Consider the following 18977-nt stretch of genomic DNA (forward strand, 5'->3'; position numbering starts at 1 on the left):
CCGTCTGTTGTGCCACTTCCTTTCCCACTTTGGACATCATCTCATATATTCTAGATATCTCATGTTCCCCCTCTGCTATGTCATATATTGTATCTATGGTGGCGTCTGGTTCTTCTCCTAGTTCTACTTCAGACCATGTCTCCTTGATTCTCCGCACCACTCTGATATGTGATATACTGGCCTGTGTGTAACCCGGTTTCCTCCCCCAACACTTTGAAGTCTATTTTGATCCCCTCTTGCCATATATCACCCATTGTTACTATCCCCACGGGTTCCCAGTGTTTCCTGATCATCATCCTTAGTTGATTGATTGATATTTTATTTCTATCGCGCTCGTACACAAGTGTTTCAGAGCGCGACAAGTCAAGGGAGGGAAACAGGGAGAACAAAACAGCGATCTTACTAGACCCAGTAACATTGAGAACGCGCAAGTGCATGGGAGAGGGGGGAGGGGAAAGTGCATGGAAGGGGGGAGAGGTGGAAAGTGCGAAGCAGAGGAGAAACAGATAAATAACAATAAATAATAAAGGCAACAAACAGTGGTAATGCAGCCAGCAATTTGCAAGTGCTAGGTTTAAGGCAGCAGACCGGGTAGGTCTGATAAGTGCAGGAAGAAAAAGGGGGGGGGGCTGTATGGGTACAGATACAGACCCCAGCCCAAGGGGTGGCCCAGAGGCAGTGCGGGAGGGTGGCAGGATGAGCAGGTACCTGGGCCCAAAAGACAGAGGGTGGCCAGGTGCACGGTGCCAAGAGAGAACAGATCAGCAGGGGAGAGGGGGAGCGAAGGCAGAAGAAAGGAGGAAGGTCTTGAGGTGCTTCCGGAAACGGAGATGGTTCTCAAGTTTGAGTGGCAGGGAGGCTGTTCCAGAGGGAGGCCCCAGCCGAAGACAGATATCTACCCCCAGCTCGTTTCTTAGAAAAACGACTGACCCCGAGTGAGTTGGAGTTAGAGGAGCGAAGAGCTTGAGAGGGGAGGTATTTGGCGGAGGGATAGCTGAAGTTATTTTGGACCCAGGCCCCAGAAAGCCTTGTGGACAATGCAGAGGGTTTTGAATTTAATCCTTGCATCCACTGGGAGCCAGCAGAGAGATTTCAGAGCTGGAGAGATACGATCCCAGGGCTTGAGGCCAAGGACAAGTCTTGCAGTCCTGTTCTGGATTAGTTGCAGAGGGCGGAGAGTAGAGGCAGGTAGATTTAGAAAGAGGCTGTTACAATAGTCCAAGCTAGAGATAACCAGAGCTTGAGATACCATGAGCTTCTGAGGGAAGGAGAGGAAAGGCAGAGTACCTCTGAGGAGGTGCAGTCGGAAATGTGCCTTTTTAGAGACCTCAGAGATGTGGGCGGAGAAGGAAAGGGTGGAGTCAACGATGACCCTGAGGTTCTTAGCCTCGCAGGTGGGGGTAGGAGGAGGGCCAAGGGAGGCCGGCCAGAGAGTGAGGGGAAAGGATGGTGAAGGTGTGCCGATGAGGAGGATCTCTGTATTGCTGGCATTCAGACAAAGATCAGTGGCGGCACACCAATCTTGAATGGCAGTTAGGCAATCAGAGATGGGAGAGGAGGTGGCGGAGGACAGCCTGAAAATGCTTTTCTTTACCCGCCTGCACCGCTAATGGTACCTGCGGGGAACACAGGAATGGGTTCTCCATCAACTGGCATGCCCTGTGCCACATCCTCCACCCAAGTATCATCATCTTTGGACGCCCTTCCATATCTGCCTTGGGCATCCACATAATTTCCTTTAAGTAGAATGGAGCACAGTCCTGTCGGAACAGCCTGGACTCAGAGGTTGTCTCTTCAGAGAGCCATTTAGCTACATATTGCAGCTGGCTTGCTATGTAATAAATTTCATAGTTTGGCATTGTTCTACCCCCTTTCTTATGTGAGTTTTGTAGATTCCAGAGGGCCACTCTATTTCTTGTTCCATGCCAAAGGAAGTCCCTGCACATGGCGTCTAACCAAGTAACGAACCTCCTTGCTATCAGGTATGGTATGTTCCCAAAGTAATGCAAGAGTCTTGGTAGAACCACCATCTTCAACATTGCCCCTCGCCCCATCATTGCTAAAGGTAGCTTCACCCAGAACTTCATGCTGTTTTCAATTTTCTTGCTCGCTACCTCTGTATTATACTGATGTTCCTCTTCCACCGTATAGTATATATCTATCCCAAGATATCGAAATGTGCTAACCTCCCATGGTATCTGTAGCACCGGTAGCTGTTTTAACGGGATCCCTTTAAACTTACCCAATGGAAATATGCTAGATTTTTGGGGGTTCACAGCTATACCAGACAGCCTTGCATATCTCTCTATTACCTCCACAATGTACTGGAGGTTTTCCTCCGGGTGTCGTAAATACAGCAACATGACATCCGCATACAGGGAGATTAAATGTGGTTCCCCTCCCATGGCAATGCCCATCGTGTCATACTGTTGCCTCAGGTATATCGTCAGGGGTTCCAGGGCCAAAATATACAGCATAGGAGACCACAGACATCCCTGTCTAGTGCCCCTACGTAGTTGCCACCTCTCTGATATCACTGCTCCTGTTTTAACTCTAGCCAACGGCTCACTATATAACATTTTTGCCCACTGCAGATACCAGGACCCCATTCCATAACCAGCCAAGACCGCCATCAGCCACGGCCATTTGACCGAGTCAAAGGCCTTTATTGCGTCCAATGATACAATTGCCAATTCGCCTTCGTCCTCACTTACATGCTCTATGACTCGATGGAGTCGCCTAAGATTATTGGATATGTTCCTGTTGGGGACATAGCCAGTCTGGTCGGGGTGTATTAGTTTACCAATAACCCTCCTCGGTCTGTTTGCCAAGACAGCTGTCAGTATTTTACTGTCCTGATTTAGCATTGATCGGGACCTGTATGAGCCACAGTTGTGACCAGGCTTATTAGGTTTGGGAAGCAATATAATTATCACTTCTCCGAGGGACTCTGGCAGCCTTCCTACTTCATATGCTTCATTCAGCATCTCTAAGAGCAGGGGGAGCACCTCTTCCTTATGTTTTATAAAATTCGCTTGGGAGTCCATCAGTCCCTGGAGGCTTGCTGGTGGGCAATTTCCTCACCACCTCTTCTAATTCCTCTAAAGTGATTGGAGCATCCAGCTCCTCTCGTTCTTCAGCACTGATCTCCGGCAGTCCTATGTCGTCCAGTGTTTCTGCTATTTCTGTGCGATTGCTCTCCTCCTTATCTCCTTATAGGAGTCTGTAATACTCTACAAATTCCTGGTTAACTCCTTCCTGGGTATCTACTATGCTCCCATCTTCCCCCGTTATCGTTCTGGTTGTGGGCTTGGGGGTCTCACTCTTGTATAGCCATGCCAAGACCCTCCCTGGTTTGTCCCCTCCCACGTGCTGGCTCTCTATGTACTTTTTATAGTTAAGATTACAGTTTCTCCCAATGCCCCGCACATTTCTGCTGCAGCCTAAGTATTTTTTCATTGTCTTCCTTGGTATTCCCTCCTACCCTTAACGCCCATTCCAACTCCTTCTCTGTATCTTGTAGTTCAGCCAGGACCCCTACTTGTAGCCCCTTGGACTTTGCTATAGCTACCCCCCTCATCACCACTTTAAAGGCCTCCCAAAGTGTACCAGCTGAATCCACACTGCCAGTATTGATCTCAAAGTAGTTTATAATCTCCTCCCTCCTATCCTCCCTAAAAATGCTGTCTTTTAGCGCCTCTTCTCTGAGGCGCCATGTCGGAATCCTTGCTCTCGGGGGTCGCTATTGCCACCCCAGGATTAATGGCGAGTGGTCTGAGAGGACTCTCGCTTTGTAATCCGTCTGCGTAATCTGTCATTAGCTCCTGTGTAGCAAACATATAGTCCAACCTAGTATGTAGATTTTGTGGAGCTGAATAGTGCAAATATTGTCTCTCTTGGGGGTGGTGTGACCTCATACATCCTTGAACCTGAAATCCTCCAGCAGTGTCTGCAGCGCTTTAGCGGCTGGGGCAGGTCTATCCATTTTACCATCTGATCTGTCTACCTTAGGGTTTAACACGCAATTAAAGTCTCCTCCCCAAATCACCACCCCTCCCACGCACGTGCTAAGTTTGCTACACAAGGTTCTAAAATATGCAGCTGTGTTTTGGTTCGGGGCATATGTATTTATAATGCTTATCTCCCTGTTTTCCACCAGTCCTCTCATTATGACCATCCTCCCGTCCGACTCCACTGTCGTCTGTAACAGCTGGAACGGGACATGCAGCGCCACCCAGATGATCACTCCCCTAGCATAAGCCGAATATGATGCGCCCACTACAGTCCCTCTCCATTTCTTCCGAATCATCTCCATCTTATGCTGCGTCAGGTGAGTCTCCTGCAGCAGAGCTATATCTATTTTCTGTCTGCGTAGGTACAGCATAACCTTATTCCTCTTTAGATAGCTATTAAGCCCTCTGACGTTCCAAGTAATTATCTTAAGATCCCCATGGCTTGTTAGGCTCCCGCTCCTCCTACCACAAGTGCAGTCCAAGACCAAGTGTATTTCCCTTCCGTGTAGGCTCGTTTCCCAACTTAAACTTCCCCTAACTAAAAACATATCAAACACCCAAACCTCCCTCCCTCCCACCTCCCTTCCCTGCCCCAACTCACTCCCCTTCATTCCCTCCCCCCTCAACGCGCTCCCCAACTGTTGCCCAGCTCCATCCCTGGATCTCAGGCACCCCCCATCTAGCCCTTTTCTGGCAATAGCTTATACTCGCGGCTCAGCAGGGTGAAGTCACCCTAATGGCTGTCCTACTACTACTTCCGGGGGGTAGGTTGCCTTCATCTTGCTGCTCCGGTTTGCTTTAAATTTGACGCACATAGTGCTACTCAATTTACTTGTGCATCTTATATTCTAGTCCAAGAATCCCATATTACAATTTTCAATATAATCTGTCTTCACCCCTCCCTTCTTATCTGCACCACTGTCTTTTCCGGGCCTCCCTGCTCTCCCATCCTGTTAATATACATGATGTATCCCTATCACTTATCGTGATCCTCGCGATCTTGCTCCTCATCTCGTTCCAGGCAGCCCCGCGTGCCAAGCAATGCCGCCGCTTCCTCCGGGGTATCAAAAAAATATGCCCTACTTTTATGCAGGACTTTGAGTTTCGCAGGATACAAAAGCATGTACGTGATTCCAGCTGTGCACAGTCTCCGCTTGACCGCTACATAGCTATAACGCTGCCTCTGCACCAGCATGGTGTAATCAGGATATGCTGTGATGGTTGCAGATGCCCTCTTTATCGTTCCACCTTTGCGAAAATACTCCAAGATCTTCTCTCTATCTTTGTAGTTCAGGCTCTTTGCTATTATTGCCCGAGGGGGGGCCCCCGGGTCGTGGTTTCCTCATCAGGGCCCTGTGCGCTCATTCAACAGTATATCCTTGTGAAAGCTTGTCGGCTCCTATCTGTTGCAGGATCATATTCTCCACATAGTACGTGGGGTCCTGTCCTTCCTCCGGCAGGCCGACCACACGTATGTTACATCTCGCTCTTCCCTCAGCCTATTCCGCTCGGTTCTCGAGGTTAGCCACCTGTTGCTTCAGTATGTGGACCTCCTTTGCATTGCTTGCGCTGGTTTCTGTGTTGGTTTTCACCGCACTCTCTAGGCCGCTTGTTCTTTCCGCCAGCGCTCTCACATCTTGTCACAGCAAGGTGACCTCTATTCCCACTGCATCTATTTTGGTTTCCAGGGCAGTTCTCAGGTCCGCCATTGCTGTCCCCCATGAGGCTTTTAACTCTGTGATGGCTGTTAGGATCAGATAATCCTCTTTAGCCGGGGTACCTTCTACAGACGCTGCTAGCGCGCCTTGTGCCGGGCTGGTAGGAGTCTGTTGCGTCTTGGCAAAAACGTCCATTGTGGGCTGCTTGCTCTTGGCCTTGCCTCCCCTCACTGACATTGCGCAGCCCTGTCTATATACCAAAGTCCAGCTCGTAGGTGGCGTACGAGTCCTGCTTCCCCGTTCTTCTATGGCGCCACAGGGATAGTTGGTGCTTAGGAGTATTGTCCTCAGGGGGCTGCAGTAAGCGTTAGTATGCACTGTCTGTGCTGTTCCCTGAGTGGATTGTGTCCCCCCACGTCTTTGACCGTTGCTATTTCTGCCCTTAGGCACTCTCTGGCTCTTGGCAGGACCTCTTGTCGTCTGCACGTTCTATAGCCTGGGAGCCCGTGTAAGTGGTCATGCAGGTCCTGCGGGCACCATCCTTGGTCTGGCTCATTTCTTCATAAAATGTTTTTACAGCCATGGTAATTTATGGCTTTCTTTCTTGTTTCCTGGGGTTGTTAAACGCACCTCTCTCTCCGCCGCTGCTGAGTCTCAGGCTCGTGTGGTGTCCTGTGCCGTGCAATCCCATTGGTGAAGGCCCGTATCCAGGTGTTGGTGTTTAGCGTGCCTACCGCCTTTATTTTCTTCCTTCACCTAGCAAGCGCCCCGGGTAAACCAGCTTCTTGCACGATCCTATTCCCTGTCTTGCCTTCTTGCCCTCTCCAGTATTTTTCAATGCTGTGTGTTATACCATTCCCTTGCCCCTGGGTTCTGTTGTGAGACTGGGGGTTTTGGGTCAAGTGTGGCAACGTGTTTCCATGGATCAGACCTCATGGCGTGAGTCTCATTTTCACTCTGGGGTATTAATGCTGGATTGGTTACAGGGGCACTTATCTCCCAGCAGAGTGGTCCGCTCGAACAAAGAGCCGACGTCCCTATCCGTGGGACACCGGTATGGTGCTTCGTTTGTGTGGGGTGCTTCTTCCTCTTCGCAGAATGGCAAGGAAGCGTTATTTTCGGTTTCCCATCTTGGCACCCGTGTATGATTGCGAGTGGGAATGTTTTATGTGAGCCGCGCCAGCTCTCCTGCTCGCCCAGCGCAGTTCGCTCACCATTGTTTGTTCAGTGCAACAGTGTTTCAGCTCCTCCGGCTCTTGGCATATTGCTACATATGCGGCTGCACAGCTCGTGCCATTTGTTCCTTGAGCTCCGCCACTGCAGTCCCTGATGTCTGCATGGCGCAGCTACAGTATCTTCCGTGCGGATCACTACTTTGCTGCGGGTCTTTGGCTGACCATGCTATTACGCCACGCTATTTTCTGCTAGCAGCAAACGCCTACGATGTTGCCAGCAAACAGGGGTAAAGTCGGAGCGCCGTATGTGCGCTGAATGCCAGTCTTTTTCAAGTTTCCGCCACACGGATCTGATCGTTTACTTCTGCGGCCGTGTCCTCAATTCCCTTTGTTGTCCGCCATCTTGTATTTCTTTATTTCTGTACAGCCGCATTTCCAAAGTTCCTTTTACCTCGCACTCCTTATCAAGATTCACTCGCTCTTTTCAAATAATGTAGTGCACCTCTGCCGACGCACTTTCCTTAATTTCTGCAGGTTGTGGGTCATTTTTCAGCGCGTTGTCTCGGATCAGCTTTGGATTTGCAGGAGCTACTCGGCAAGGCACGTCCTACACCATGGCTGGATAGCCACACCCCCTTGTGCAATTCATTCTTCCCTTAAAAAGAAAGTATACATATGTCATCAATCAGACATTTCCAGGACTAGGAGGAGCGCAGGGAAGCTCTGGTTGGGTAAGAGGGGTTTGAGGTGAGGCACTCCAGTGGAGACTCAGTCTGGGTGTCCGCCTCCAAGGATAATGAGAAGGCTGGGCAGGGGCTCAGCAGGCTGGCATGAAATGCAGGCAACTAGAGCAGATTCTGTTTGCGTTCCTGGCCTCCTGATTAGCCAGATCTGTCCCTCGGGTACTAATATATAATGCAGTCATAATCATAGAGCAAAGTAAGCGTTGGGGACGAGCTACAGTGTATGGTATTGTACAGTAGATGTACAGACCCAGTTGCACAGATGTGCATACAACCAGGTTTCCCATCAACAGCATTTGGCCGTGTGACCCCGTACATTTTCAAAAGTGTTCACTCATCAATATGAGGCACCTCCCACAAAAAAATAAATCTAGTTGGCTACATCAGATTTAGATACACTAACTTAAACTTTGCGGAAACACATGGAGACAATGCAGCATTTAACAGTAGAAGTACTGTAATTATGCATTTTGTAGCAACTTACATTTTTAGGAATGGAATTACAAGACTGTTAAAAAAAAGAATAGAGGGGTTGTGACTAGCCGAAGACGCTGACAGATGCTTCTCTGATGAGCGCCAGAGCCCACGTCTATCCCATGGGCCCCTAAACCCCTTATAAACGTCAAAATCCACCCAAAAGGTTGGAGCGGGTGTCAGAACCCATGATAATTTGATCATATAACTTTCACGGAGCTCCGTGCATAAACAACCGAGTATGAAGAGTCTGAAGGTTGCCAGCCCAAAGCCATCAAGATGGCAGAGTTCAGGGACGAACAGCGGCCCGACGGCTGGGAAGTCTCGACACCGGCAAAATAGAGCCCCTGTCCTCTCATAATAGGGCAACTTTGTGTGCCGCCTGCAACTAACAGTGACAACCTTACCTCCAGTTGAGCAGATGCCGCCAAAGAGCAGCTTGCCATGTGTAACTGTGGTTCTCCAAGGCCGCGATGGAGGCACAGCGAGGAAACTGGCAGGGCGCCTGATCTCAAGGGCAAGCGTATGGTGATCTGGACAAGGTCTCCCAATACAGGGATACAGCAACCCTTGTGAACCCTGTGCTGTGAATGAGGCCCCTTTACTGCACTGAGACAGCGGTCTGTGCTGCCTCATACTGGAGCTGGCTTGGAGCCCAGCCCCTCTAGTTGTGTCTAGGCGCCACTACGGACCTGCGGAGATGATCAGGGGCAACACTGCAGGTGAAACGGCTCCCAGGAAGAATCTGAGGCTAGAGGCTCTCTTCCTGATACAGAGCCCCTGCAACGTGGAGGACATATAAAAACGCTAGATGCTCCGGGATCGCAATTCAAGGCGGATTGGCAGAACAAGGGAGGCTGGTGAGACTGCCTGCAGGAGCCCCCAGTCGTGGGGAAGACATCTCAGTTTATTGAGAACGCACAGGAAAGCAACCCAGCCTGGGAGGCACGACTTGGGAAAGGTCGGATCACTTGAAAGGTGGGGTCCAGGCACCCCATGGTAGAGCTGATAGCAGGTGGTTGGCTGTAACACAGGAGGCTGATGCCCTGTGACTCGTGCCCTAAACCATTCCTGAGAAGGGGGGTGGGCTAGAAGGCCCTGGAATTTGGAATTCGGGGGATCTGGCAAGCTGGACGTCTTTAGGGGAAGATTGACTGTCTTATAAGGATAAATCGGAACAGGAGTTGGGAATTGCAGTTACGGAGGAAGAAAGAGGCCAGATTTGGTGTAGAGTCCACACAGCATCAGAGTGTACTGTCATTAAAGAATCAGCATTCAAAATATGCTTTGTGGTATATGACCCTGCAAGGACTGCAGTGTGGGACGGTGGGCAACCTGGGACATATGTGGTGGACCTGCCCAAAAGAACAAATTGGAAGGAGATTTTAAGTCATATTAAAGATAAAGCAGGAATGCAACTCCCTCTCACTAGACAGTGGTGATTTTGGGGCAGTGGCTGTAGTCCTGTATGACGCTAATGGGCTGCGGGCCTCACTTATCACACATTTATGAACTGCGCCAAGGATGACTTTGGCGCACAGATGAAAAACGGAACAGTGGCCGATAGTTGCCCTGTGGTGGATCAAGATATGGGGAGTATTGGCAATGGCGAAAGGGTGCTTTGACCAATTTGAAGGTACCAGAGACTCCTCAGGGTGTGGGTTCAATTTTATGAACCTGTGACAGGTGGGGAACACAACTATTACAAGCCTTGCTTACTCAACAATTTCTCAACACTCTGAAGAATGAGCAATAGAAACCGCTTACAAGGGGGTGACCCGGACCATGACCCAATTGCAGAATACATGGAATACTGTTACGCCGCTGATGTTAATTTATGTTGATAAAAGGTGGGGCGAGGCGGAAAGATATTATAACTGGAAAAAGTTGTGTTTTCTTGAATCTGAATGATTATGATGCATTGTACAAAGAGCTGGATTGTAACTTGAGAGAAGAGATGCAATGAAGACCTGCTCTTCACTCTGTTTTGGCTTCATCAGAGACTATGAACAATAAATAAAGCTTATAAAAAAGTTTCAACGCACTGATCATTGCCAAACAGAGTATAGTTAGCTTAATAAAAGCATCATTGTGATTCATTTTGGTTTCAAATTATTTGAAAAAGAAAAATGTCTTGGCTAGCACTTCCACACAGTGCTTTGGTACTTTTGAGTGGAGGAGACAATTACTACTGCACTCTCGCCCATTAGCCCCTGTAAACTTAGTGTAAAGAGGGTGGGGAGAAGGCAAGAGAGGAATGCAGGTTGAGGTGTGTTAATTGAACAGGCTAATTTAAATCGCCAGCTGTCCTACCCAAGTGTCATTGCAATTAGGAAACCTACAGACTTGCATAGCAAATTGCTACGCAACACTGCTTATTTTATGCCTTGCATAGTGACAATATTCATACTTTCTTAAAACTATATTTTTTTCGTTTTAATAGCTGATATAAAGTCAGCCAAATAGCCTGCCACTGAAATTGGACGTGCAGTTGTGGAAGAAGCTATATGGAAAGTTCTGAAATTTGGAGTAGATTACGTTTTTGCCCATGGCATGTCAGTCATTTTGTCTCGTTCAATGCTCTTACATTTGTTCTTTTTTTCTGGTGGTACTGCTGTTTTCAAGACAATCGTAGTAAACACACATGCCCTTTTAATATTGATGTATTGCAGCCCTGGTGAAAAGAGCTGTAACAGGTGACGTTGGCCTACACCAGAATGATGAACCTGAAGAGGGGCAGAGGGTAAGGACTGATGACACCTGTTCCAACCTTCTCCACAATGGGCTGTGTGATGTTATTAGAATGAAATAAAATCATAAAGGTTAAAATGGCTTAACCCCCCCCCACCCCCACCCACCACAATAAAACAGTTGTAGAAAGTGATTTGAACCTTGCAGTGAGCAATTGTCCTGGTGGAATGTAGGCTAAGGCAGACATTATGCATTTGTGTGGAATGTTGCGTGAGAAACATCAAGCTTTATACAGTGGTTGAGGCCCTCTGCTGACCTCTTGTTTACACTGGCTTGACGACATTCTAATGTTATGAGAACAACATTGACAATGAGATATTGAACAATTTGAAATTCTTCATTTTATTTAAGAATGTGAATACTTCAGTAAATTGGCAGATTTAGGCAATACATTGAAAGATAATGTTAACCTTGGTAAAATATGACCTAATAGCTTAATGAATGTCTGGGCTGGTTTGTGCATAATTAAAGACATCTTATGCCGCTGCTTGCCTATATTGCATATGGCGGCACCTCACTTGCCTGAATAGCTAGGAATACTTTCTTATTGGATAAGATTGTTTGAGAAAAGAATTCAGTGATTTACATTTCCTTTTTGGCTTGATTAAAAACATGTGTGTACATTGCTCAGTGTTGACACATTAAAGTCTTTTAGAAAGATCTTTTTATTTTTCTGACTTTAATAATGGCCCTGTCAATCTGTTTCCAGAGTAACCTTTTGGCCTCAGGAGCAAATGATTCTGAGATTTATATTTGGGACTTGAATAACTTCAGTGTGCCTATGACACCAGGATCCAAAACACAGGTAAGCTCTCGGTTGAATCAATGTCGTTGTTTGCATACTGAGATGAAAAAGTGGTTACTACAAATGTAAATGTGGTTTTAATAAAGAGCTTCTAGGCACAGATTGCTCCTTTTGTGAAAAGGATCCAGGTAGTGTGGCGAATCTAGAAAGTTTGGCAAGTCAAAGAGCTTCATTACGAGTTGGGCAGTATTCCGGTGGTAAATCCACTGCAATACCGCCTAACTGAATTACTGTTACCGACCATGTGGTCCGGCGGATTTTCCATCCGATTACAAGTGGTGGCGTTAGTCCCCATTATTTTGGAGTCCATAGGACTGCATGGGGAATTTTGTTGGTAATTCCGCTGATTTGTTGATGGAAAGTGGGAGGATTTACCTCCAGCATGATGCAGAGCAGGAAAAGTGTCAGTAATTCCATTACCACCACATACTCGTAATGAGCTCCTTAGTGTTTTGGGCTGGCCTGTGTAACCTCCAGCAGTCCACCGGCAGACTAAAGGGGGTGAGACAAGCTACCTTCTATTACGTTCTTTGGGTTTCAAGTGGTTTTTCTTGAGTCTGGTTTTTGTTTCACTTTCCTACACAAGAGTGGTCTCATCTGCTTCTGCACTTGGATTAGGTACACAAGATATGAGCAGTGAAGCATATCCAAATATAAGCAAGATAGTGAGGGTGTAGCAATAGAGGTATATGGATATACATAAATGGTGGTTTACGCCCCTTGCTCTGATTGGTTCGTTCGGTCTTCAGCTCAGTTTTAGCTGTGGTTAATCCCTTTGGGTGCGCTGACATCCCTTGAGCCCCTCCTGCATTGATTGTTTCTGTGGCACAGGATGCAGCTGCTCGAATTGGTGGTGTCTGCCGGGGTTTGCACAGTTCTCTCCCGATTGGGGTCTTGCGCTAGTTAGACTGCTCCCCATTTAAAGCTGTATCTGTCTGCCTCTAGAAACTTTCCACACCATCCAATGGATATTACAAGTCAACAGTGCGACACAGCCAATGCCATTTTGGGCTTAAAATAACAGATTGCGGAGGAGAAATCTGTCACGGAATGGTAAATTACTTAAATGCCGTTTGTTTGCGGATATGCTCCAGTGACTAGGAAATACGTTCTACCATAGACGTCTTTCTGGGAGGGCAAAAGGGGAATTTGACCCGGGACCCCACTTTGGAGGAGCCCCCAAATGCAGCCTAATTAAAAGACGTCAGTTCCCATTAGTCACCAAAATTAAATATCACATGTCAGGATTTTTTATGTTGTGCTGCTGAGGCTCTAAACATATTATTGCCTGCTGTTTTTGACAAGTACATTCTGCTCTGATCTTTTCACCCTGTAATCCTTTCAATGTTCACTGTTGTATACATAGGTTGTGCGGCACAACACCTGTAGCATTCTCACCTTTCTCTGGGGTTTATATTAATCACGTGCAATAGTCAAAGTTGAAATGGATACTGATAAATGTGCGTGTTGCAATGGTTCAGAGGATAGCTCACTGTGTTAAGCACTTATCCCAGAGATTTGAGTTTATATGCAAGATCACAGTACCAAATTCCAGCAGGGCTGACTCACTTTCCAATGTATGAAGTTGATAAGCCTGCATGTATATTTACTTTTTAGCACACCAGATGTTCAAGCGCTTTGAAACACATTGTGTATAGGCGCTATACAAATAATCAATGTACCTGTACCAGATGGAGGTTGCTATAGAAACTAATATATCATCAGTATGGTGAAGGTCTAGAAATTGGTTTGTTCAGATGGGAAGTTGTAAAACCTAGGCAGGCACCTCCAATGACAAAGTGTTAGTCCACAGAGGTGATTATCCAAATTCCAGACTGTGGAACGAAAGATTTTATGCTTCTCCAGCATGGGGTCTGGCATGGATTCACATGCTCATGAATATTCCCCGTCAGGCTGGGAATCCTCGGTAAAGAAAAAACCAGTATCAGTTTGGTTTCTGATCTGTCTTTCGTAGTAGTAACCAATCACTGGTCTCTGCGTCATACTGACCACAGCCAATGACTGCCCTCTACCCAAGCCCCACCTCTGGCAGCCATCTTCAGATTTTTACCGCACCTTCAAGTGTTGGGATCCTCGTGCTATTCCTCTCGAGCGTTAGTGCTATTTTTTCACGTTTTTTCTCACTGACCTGGGATTCTCCGTAAACTACGCCAAGTCCCACCTAGTGCCCGCGCAAGACGCACTGTTTCTGGGAGCGAAGCTCGACAGTGTCGCTTCTGGCCTCCCCGGCGGAGGAAAGGACGAGGGCCATTCTGGGCGGATGCTGGTTCCGGACGCGGCCAAAGTGAGGTCCATCAAGTCCCTCCTCGGAATGATGTCTTCTTGCATTTACCTCATCCCCCTGTGCAGGCTCCGGATGCACCCGTTGCAGGAGTTCCTGGACGCGCGCTGGATCCAGACGACGGGCAGCTTCGAGGAGAGGATCACACTCGATGAGAGTTTCCGACGAGCGATCCGGTGGTGGGGCGCCCGCGCGCATCTGACGGCGGGCATGGACTTCCAGACCCCCGGCCACCAGGAGACAGTGACCACGGATGCCTCCCTGGAAGGGTGGGGAGCGCACACCGAAAATCTGCACGCGAGAGGCCTTTGGCTCCCGACGGAGAAGTCCCTCCATATCAACGTCCTGGAGCTCCGTGCAGTGTTTTGGGCCCTCAGGTCCTTCCTTCCGTCCCTCAAGGGCAAGGTGGTGAGGATCTTCACCGACAACACCACCACCATGTTCTACATCAGGAAACAGGGCGGAACCAGGTCCCCAGCCCTGTCCAGGGAGGCCCAGGATCTGTGGCATTGGGCCGTCGCCCAAGGGATGTTTCTGGTGCCGTTTCATCTGGCAGGGATAAAAAACACCATCGCCGACTCACTCAGCAGGGAGCTGCGCTCGTGCCACTAGTGGGAACTACGACAGGATCTAGTGGACCGCCTCTTCCGACGGTGGGGCACACCCCAGATCGATCTGTTCGCGACGGCGACGAACTCCAAGTGCCGGAGGTTCGCCAGCAGGTTTCCCCAGCCGAGGAGCATGGGCGATGCTTTCTCGTTCCCCTGGGAGGGCCTGTTCCTATACGCGTTCCCTCCATTGCCATTGCTGATCCGGCTCATCAACCAGCTCACGAGGTCCCGGTGCAGGATGATTCTCGTCGCACCTGCGTGGCCGAGGCAGATATGGTTCCCGGACCTTCTGGATTTGTCAGCGTCCCCGTCAATCAAGCTGCCAGTGGACGCGGACCTGCTCTCCAGGGAAGGACCCGAAGTCGCTGAACTTGCAGGCCTGGCTCCTGCAGCGTTAGAGTTTGGAGGATACGACATACCGGCTGACTGCAGAGAGGTTCTTGCAAAGGCCAGGGCGTCCTCAACTCTTAAATGCCACGGACACAAATGGAAGAGGTTCTCTGTCTGGTGCCACGCACAGAAGATTAACCCTCTGTGGATTACGGCTCCCCAAGTACTGCCGTACCTACTGACGCTGGACAAAAACTGGACTGGCGCACGCGTCCATCAAGATTCATCTTGCTGCGATCTCCCGATACACCAGAACCACGGGGCGGACGTCCTTGTGGTCTCATCGTCTGGTGAAAGAGTTCATGAAGGGACTGTTCAGATCGTTCCCGCCGGTGAAGGCCCCGGCCCCGGCGTGGGAGCTCAACGTGGTGCTGACCAAGCTCATGGGACCTCCGTTCGAGCCTCTGCACTCGGCCCCGTTGCAGTTCTTGTCATGGAAAACAGGGTTTCTTGTGGCCATCACCTCCGCACGACGGGTGGGAGAGATCCAGGCCCTTTCCTGCAAGGCCCCGTACTTGACTTTTCACGACACGAGGGTAGTGCTCAGGACGCACCCTTCCTTCATGCCCAAGGTGCCGTCGGACTTCCACCTCAACGAACCCTTGGTGTTGCCTGTTTTCTTCCCGTCGCCTTCGTCGCCGGCTGAGAGGACTCTGCACTCGCTGGATGTGGCTAGAGCGCTGAAGTTCTACGTGGACCGCACGAAGGGTTTTCGGAAGACGTCACAACTCTTTGTGAACTTTGGACCTGTCAATCAGGGGAAGGCTCTCTCGAAGGCTTCCATTTCCAGATGGCTCTCCGGCTGTATCATGTACTGTCATCGGTTGGCAAACCGACCCCTGCCTGGCCGTCCGAGAGCCCATTCCACCAGAGCGATCGCAGCTACCACGGCGTTCCTATCTGGTGTGCCCTTGCTGGACATCTGCAGGGCTGCTACGTGGAGGTCGACGCACACCTTCACGAAATTCTACTGCGTCGATCGGGATTCCAGGGAGGAGTCCAGGGTCGGCCAAGCAGTGCTGCGCAACCTGTTCGCCTAAGGTGAGCCTGGTGAGGAGGTAAGATTTGCTTAATGTTGAGTTTGATGTAATGCTTAATGTTGAGCCTTTGCCACCTCCCGTGGTTGTGCATGTGTGTACTGCTATGTATTCTTTATTCATGAGCATGTGAATCCATGCCAGACCCCATGCTGGAGAAGGAACAAGTTACTTACCTGTAACTGTTGTTCTCCAGCATGGGTCTGGCCTGGATTCACATGCGAACCCTCCCGCCTACCCCTCTGCGGCTCTTCACTTGGTCATACTGCCACTTCACGTGCTACCAAATCTGAAGATGGCTGCCAGAGGCGGGGCTTGGGTAGAGGGCAGTCATTGGCTGTGGTTAGTATGACGCAGAGATCAGTGATTGGTTACTACTACGAAAGACAGATCAGAAACTGGTTTTTTCTTTACCGAGGATTCCCAGCCTGATGAGGGGGAATATTCATGAGCATGTGAATCCATGCCAGACCCATGCTGGAGAACAACAGTTACAGGTAAGTAACTTGTTCCTTGGATCTTGGCTTTGCCAGTAGACGATACAGTGATTCTGGACAAATCTTTTACCACGGACAGTACTGTGCTGTCTTTTATGAAAAGGTTTGTGTTTGGGTTATGTGATTTGCATATTTTCAAAGTCAGTTCAGTAAAATGGGATTATTTTAGTTCAGGATAAGAACTAGAAAAGAAAGTGATAAAGTGCAGACATTTCAGAGCGTGTGTGAATCCAGTTTCACATTTGAACCAATGTGTGATCCTGGGCATCTCATTTAACTTGTATTGCCTCACCTGTCAAAATTGCCAGTCCCTAAACCTTTCCAAATTGTTAGCCTTTGAGAGTGATATCGTTCTCGGGGTATGATCTTTAGGAAAGGCTCATTCATGGTTTCACTGGCTATATACAGTGTTGCCTCTTCTATAATAATAGTGAGCATTGATATATTGTACACCAGAGCCGCTTGTTTATTTGGTCTCTAATGGCAACACTACTTGAAAATCATATCCCTCTTCTAATCCCAGTCATTTGTATACGGACACCTTTATATCTTCAAATCATCGTCCACTCTCTATGATATTGTATGTGTAGCTTAATCATTGCTTCCCATTCGTCACCAGTATCCATGCTTGAGCATTTTTGCATTTTTTTTTGGCAGCCCATCTCAGTTTTGTCTTACTCCTACGTCCCGTCCCCTTTCCTCCATACTTTTGGGACATTCCGTGCATTGGGACGGTGCCGAAGCACTTTTTTTAAGCATAAAAAAATAACATTTTTGTCTTTTTTAAATTTGTACACAGCGCCACCGCACGTGACCATAGCCCCGCCTTCCTGAGCTCTGCCCCGCGCATCTCCCTTCAGTCCTTTTCTCCATGCTTTTGGGGTCGGACGCACTTGCATCTTATGGAATTTTTTCTTTTTGTTCCCTTGTCCTTCATATTCCTGCTCCGGTTCCACAGTCTACTTTTTTCTGTCTATGCTGGAGCGTCTGGGATTTGTGGCCTGTTTTTTGTACGAATGTCATTTCGCAAGGGCCAATCCCCATTCTCTTTGTCTGGACTGAAGTGCTTGGGCCCGGAACACCGGTGGGGACTCTTGCTTCTACTGCAACTCCCTCTCCGTCCGGGCATTCCAGCACTGCTTGTCAGGTGGGAGGAGGTGTTCCAGCAGATTCCTCCTCCTCATTTACAGCAGTTCATGGAATAAAAAGGAAGCGTCCGGTAAGTTCCTTCCTTTTCAGGGCACCCCAGCTAGGGGACTCCTTGGCAGGGTGTTCTGGTTCTAGAAGGGGCCCAAGCGGCTATGGTACCAGGGCTCTCCCTGAGGTGTCCCTAAAGGGATGTAACCTGGACTTCAGAGTTTGCTCTCAGGTTCCCTGTAAGGGGGCTGTCAGGACTGGATCTTCATCCAAAGTTCCCCATCTGGGTGTAAAGTTGAGCCCAGCATTTTTGGGGCTATTTTCACCGGGGTAGTTCTCGAGGTTTCCAAGTGTGAAACTAAATGTACCGAGACTAGTCTTTAGGTTTCCAGTACAGCGACTAAAAGCACTGGGGTTACCCCCGAGGATCCCTGACTATAGGCTATAATTAAAACCGGCAAGATCGAGGGGCCCCCCCATCTGAGGGCTCTGACTACATGGGGTGACCCTAAGCCTTCCCACACACAATCGTGTGGTCGAACCAATCCTGCTGAGGGGGCAAAGAAGGAAGGCAAACGCCTTAAGTCTTCAAGTACCACCCCTGCAGAGGTTCCCTAACCAAGGGCTAATCCTTCAATATAATCTAAGGGGTCGCAAAAGCGCTCTAGATCTGCTAGTACTGGCTCTGCTGAGGTTTCCTGTCACAAGGCTAAAATGGAAATAAAGTCCCCCCGATACCCATGTGGTGACAATGGCCTCACTGACACCTGTGACACAGTTCACCTCAGGCAGTAACAAAATAGCAGCCCAGCATACACGGTCTGAGGTGGCCATTTTGACTACCTCCCACACCAACGTTCTCAACTGTTGGTACTGAGTGGCTTGTTTTTGGGGCAGAGCAGCCTTTTCCGCGTAATGTGGACAATAGGAATCCGTTCCGCCCTCAAGTGGATTGGTATGCTTGTTTTCCGCTGCCACACACGGTCTCGCTCACTCCTACGTCCGCACCCTTAGTTTCCATGGATCCAGATGTTGGAGGGCCATCATGGCAACCAGCCTCTTTGCAATCCTGGGGGTAGGCTCCTTCAGAGCGGCCTCTACCCAATCCTGTGCCTAAACTTTCCTCGGAGGACGAGTTTTTTGACAAGTTCCAAGCCCTTCTGCACTCTGACCCGATGAAGGTGTACTTTAGGGATCTATTCAAAGAACTGTTTCCTAAGCCTCTCGAGCCGCAACCTACTCTGGCTACTCCTCAGCAGGTTCCAGTAGTGCCATCCCCTTCTCTTCCAGTGGGGCTCCCACCTCCACTACCATCATTGCCTCCACTTTCACCTATACTGACTCTCGTTCTGCAATCAGGTTTACCCAAAGGGTCTGAGGTGCC

At 48.9% G+C, this 18977-nt stretch overlaps 1 protein-coding gene across 3 annotated transcripts in view; it reads left to right on the forward strand.

The window, feature by feature from the left end:
* The window catches only part of SEC31B (SEC31 homolog B, COPII coat complex component), a 2991081-nt gene that overhangs the window by 504030 nt on the left and 2468074 nt on the right, over positions 1-18977 (forward strand). For all 3 annotated transcript variants that reach the window (XM_069610491.1, XM_069610490.1, XM_069610492.1), the window contains one exon: positions 11524-11619. In XM_069610491.1, the coding sequence (XP_069466592.1) occupies positions 11524-11619 (96 nt within the window). The remainder of the gene's footprint in view (positions 1-11523; positions 11620-18977) is intronic.

Source organism: Ambystoma mexicanum, chromosome 8 (assembly GCF_040938575.1).
Source record: "Ambystoma mexicanum isolate Mex_15411 chromosome 8, UKY_AmexF1_1, whole genome shotgun sequence".
Classification (NCBI taxonomy): Eukaryota; Metazoa; Chordata; class Amphibia; order Caudata; family Ambystomatidae; genus Ambystoma; species Ambystoma mexicanum.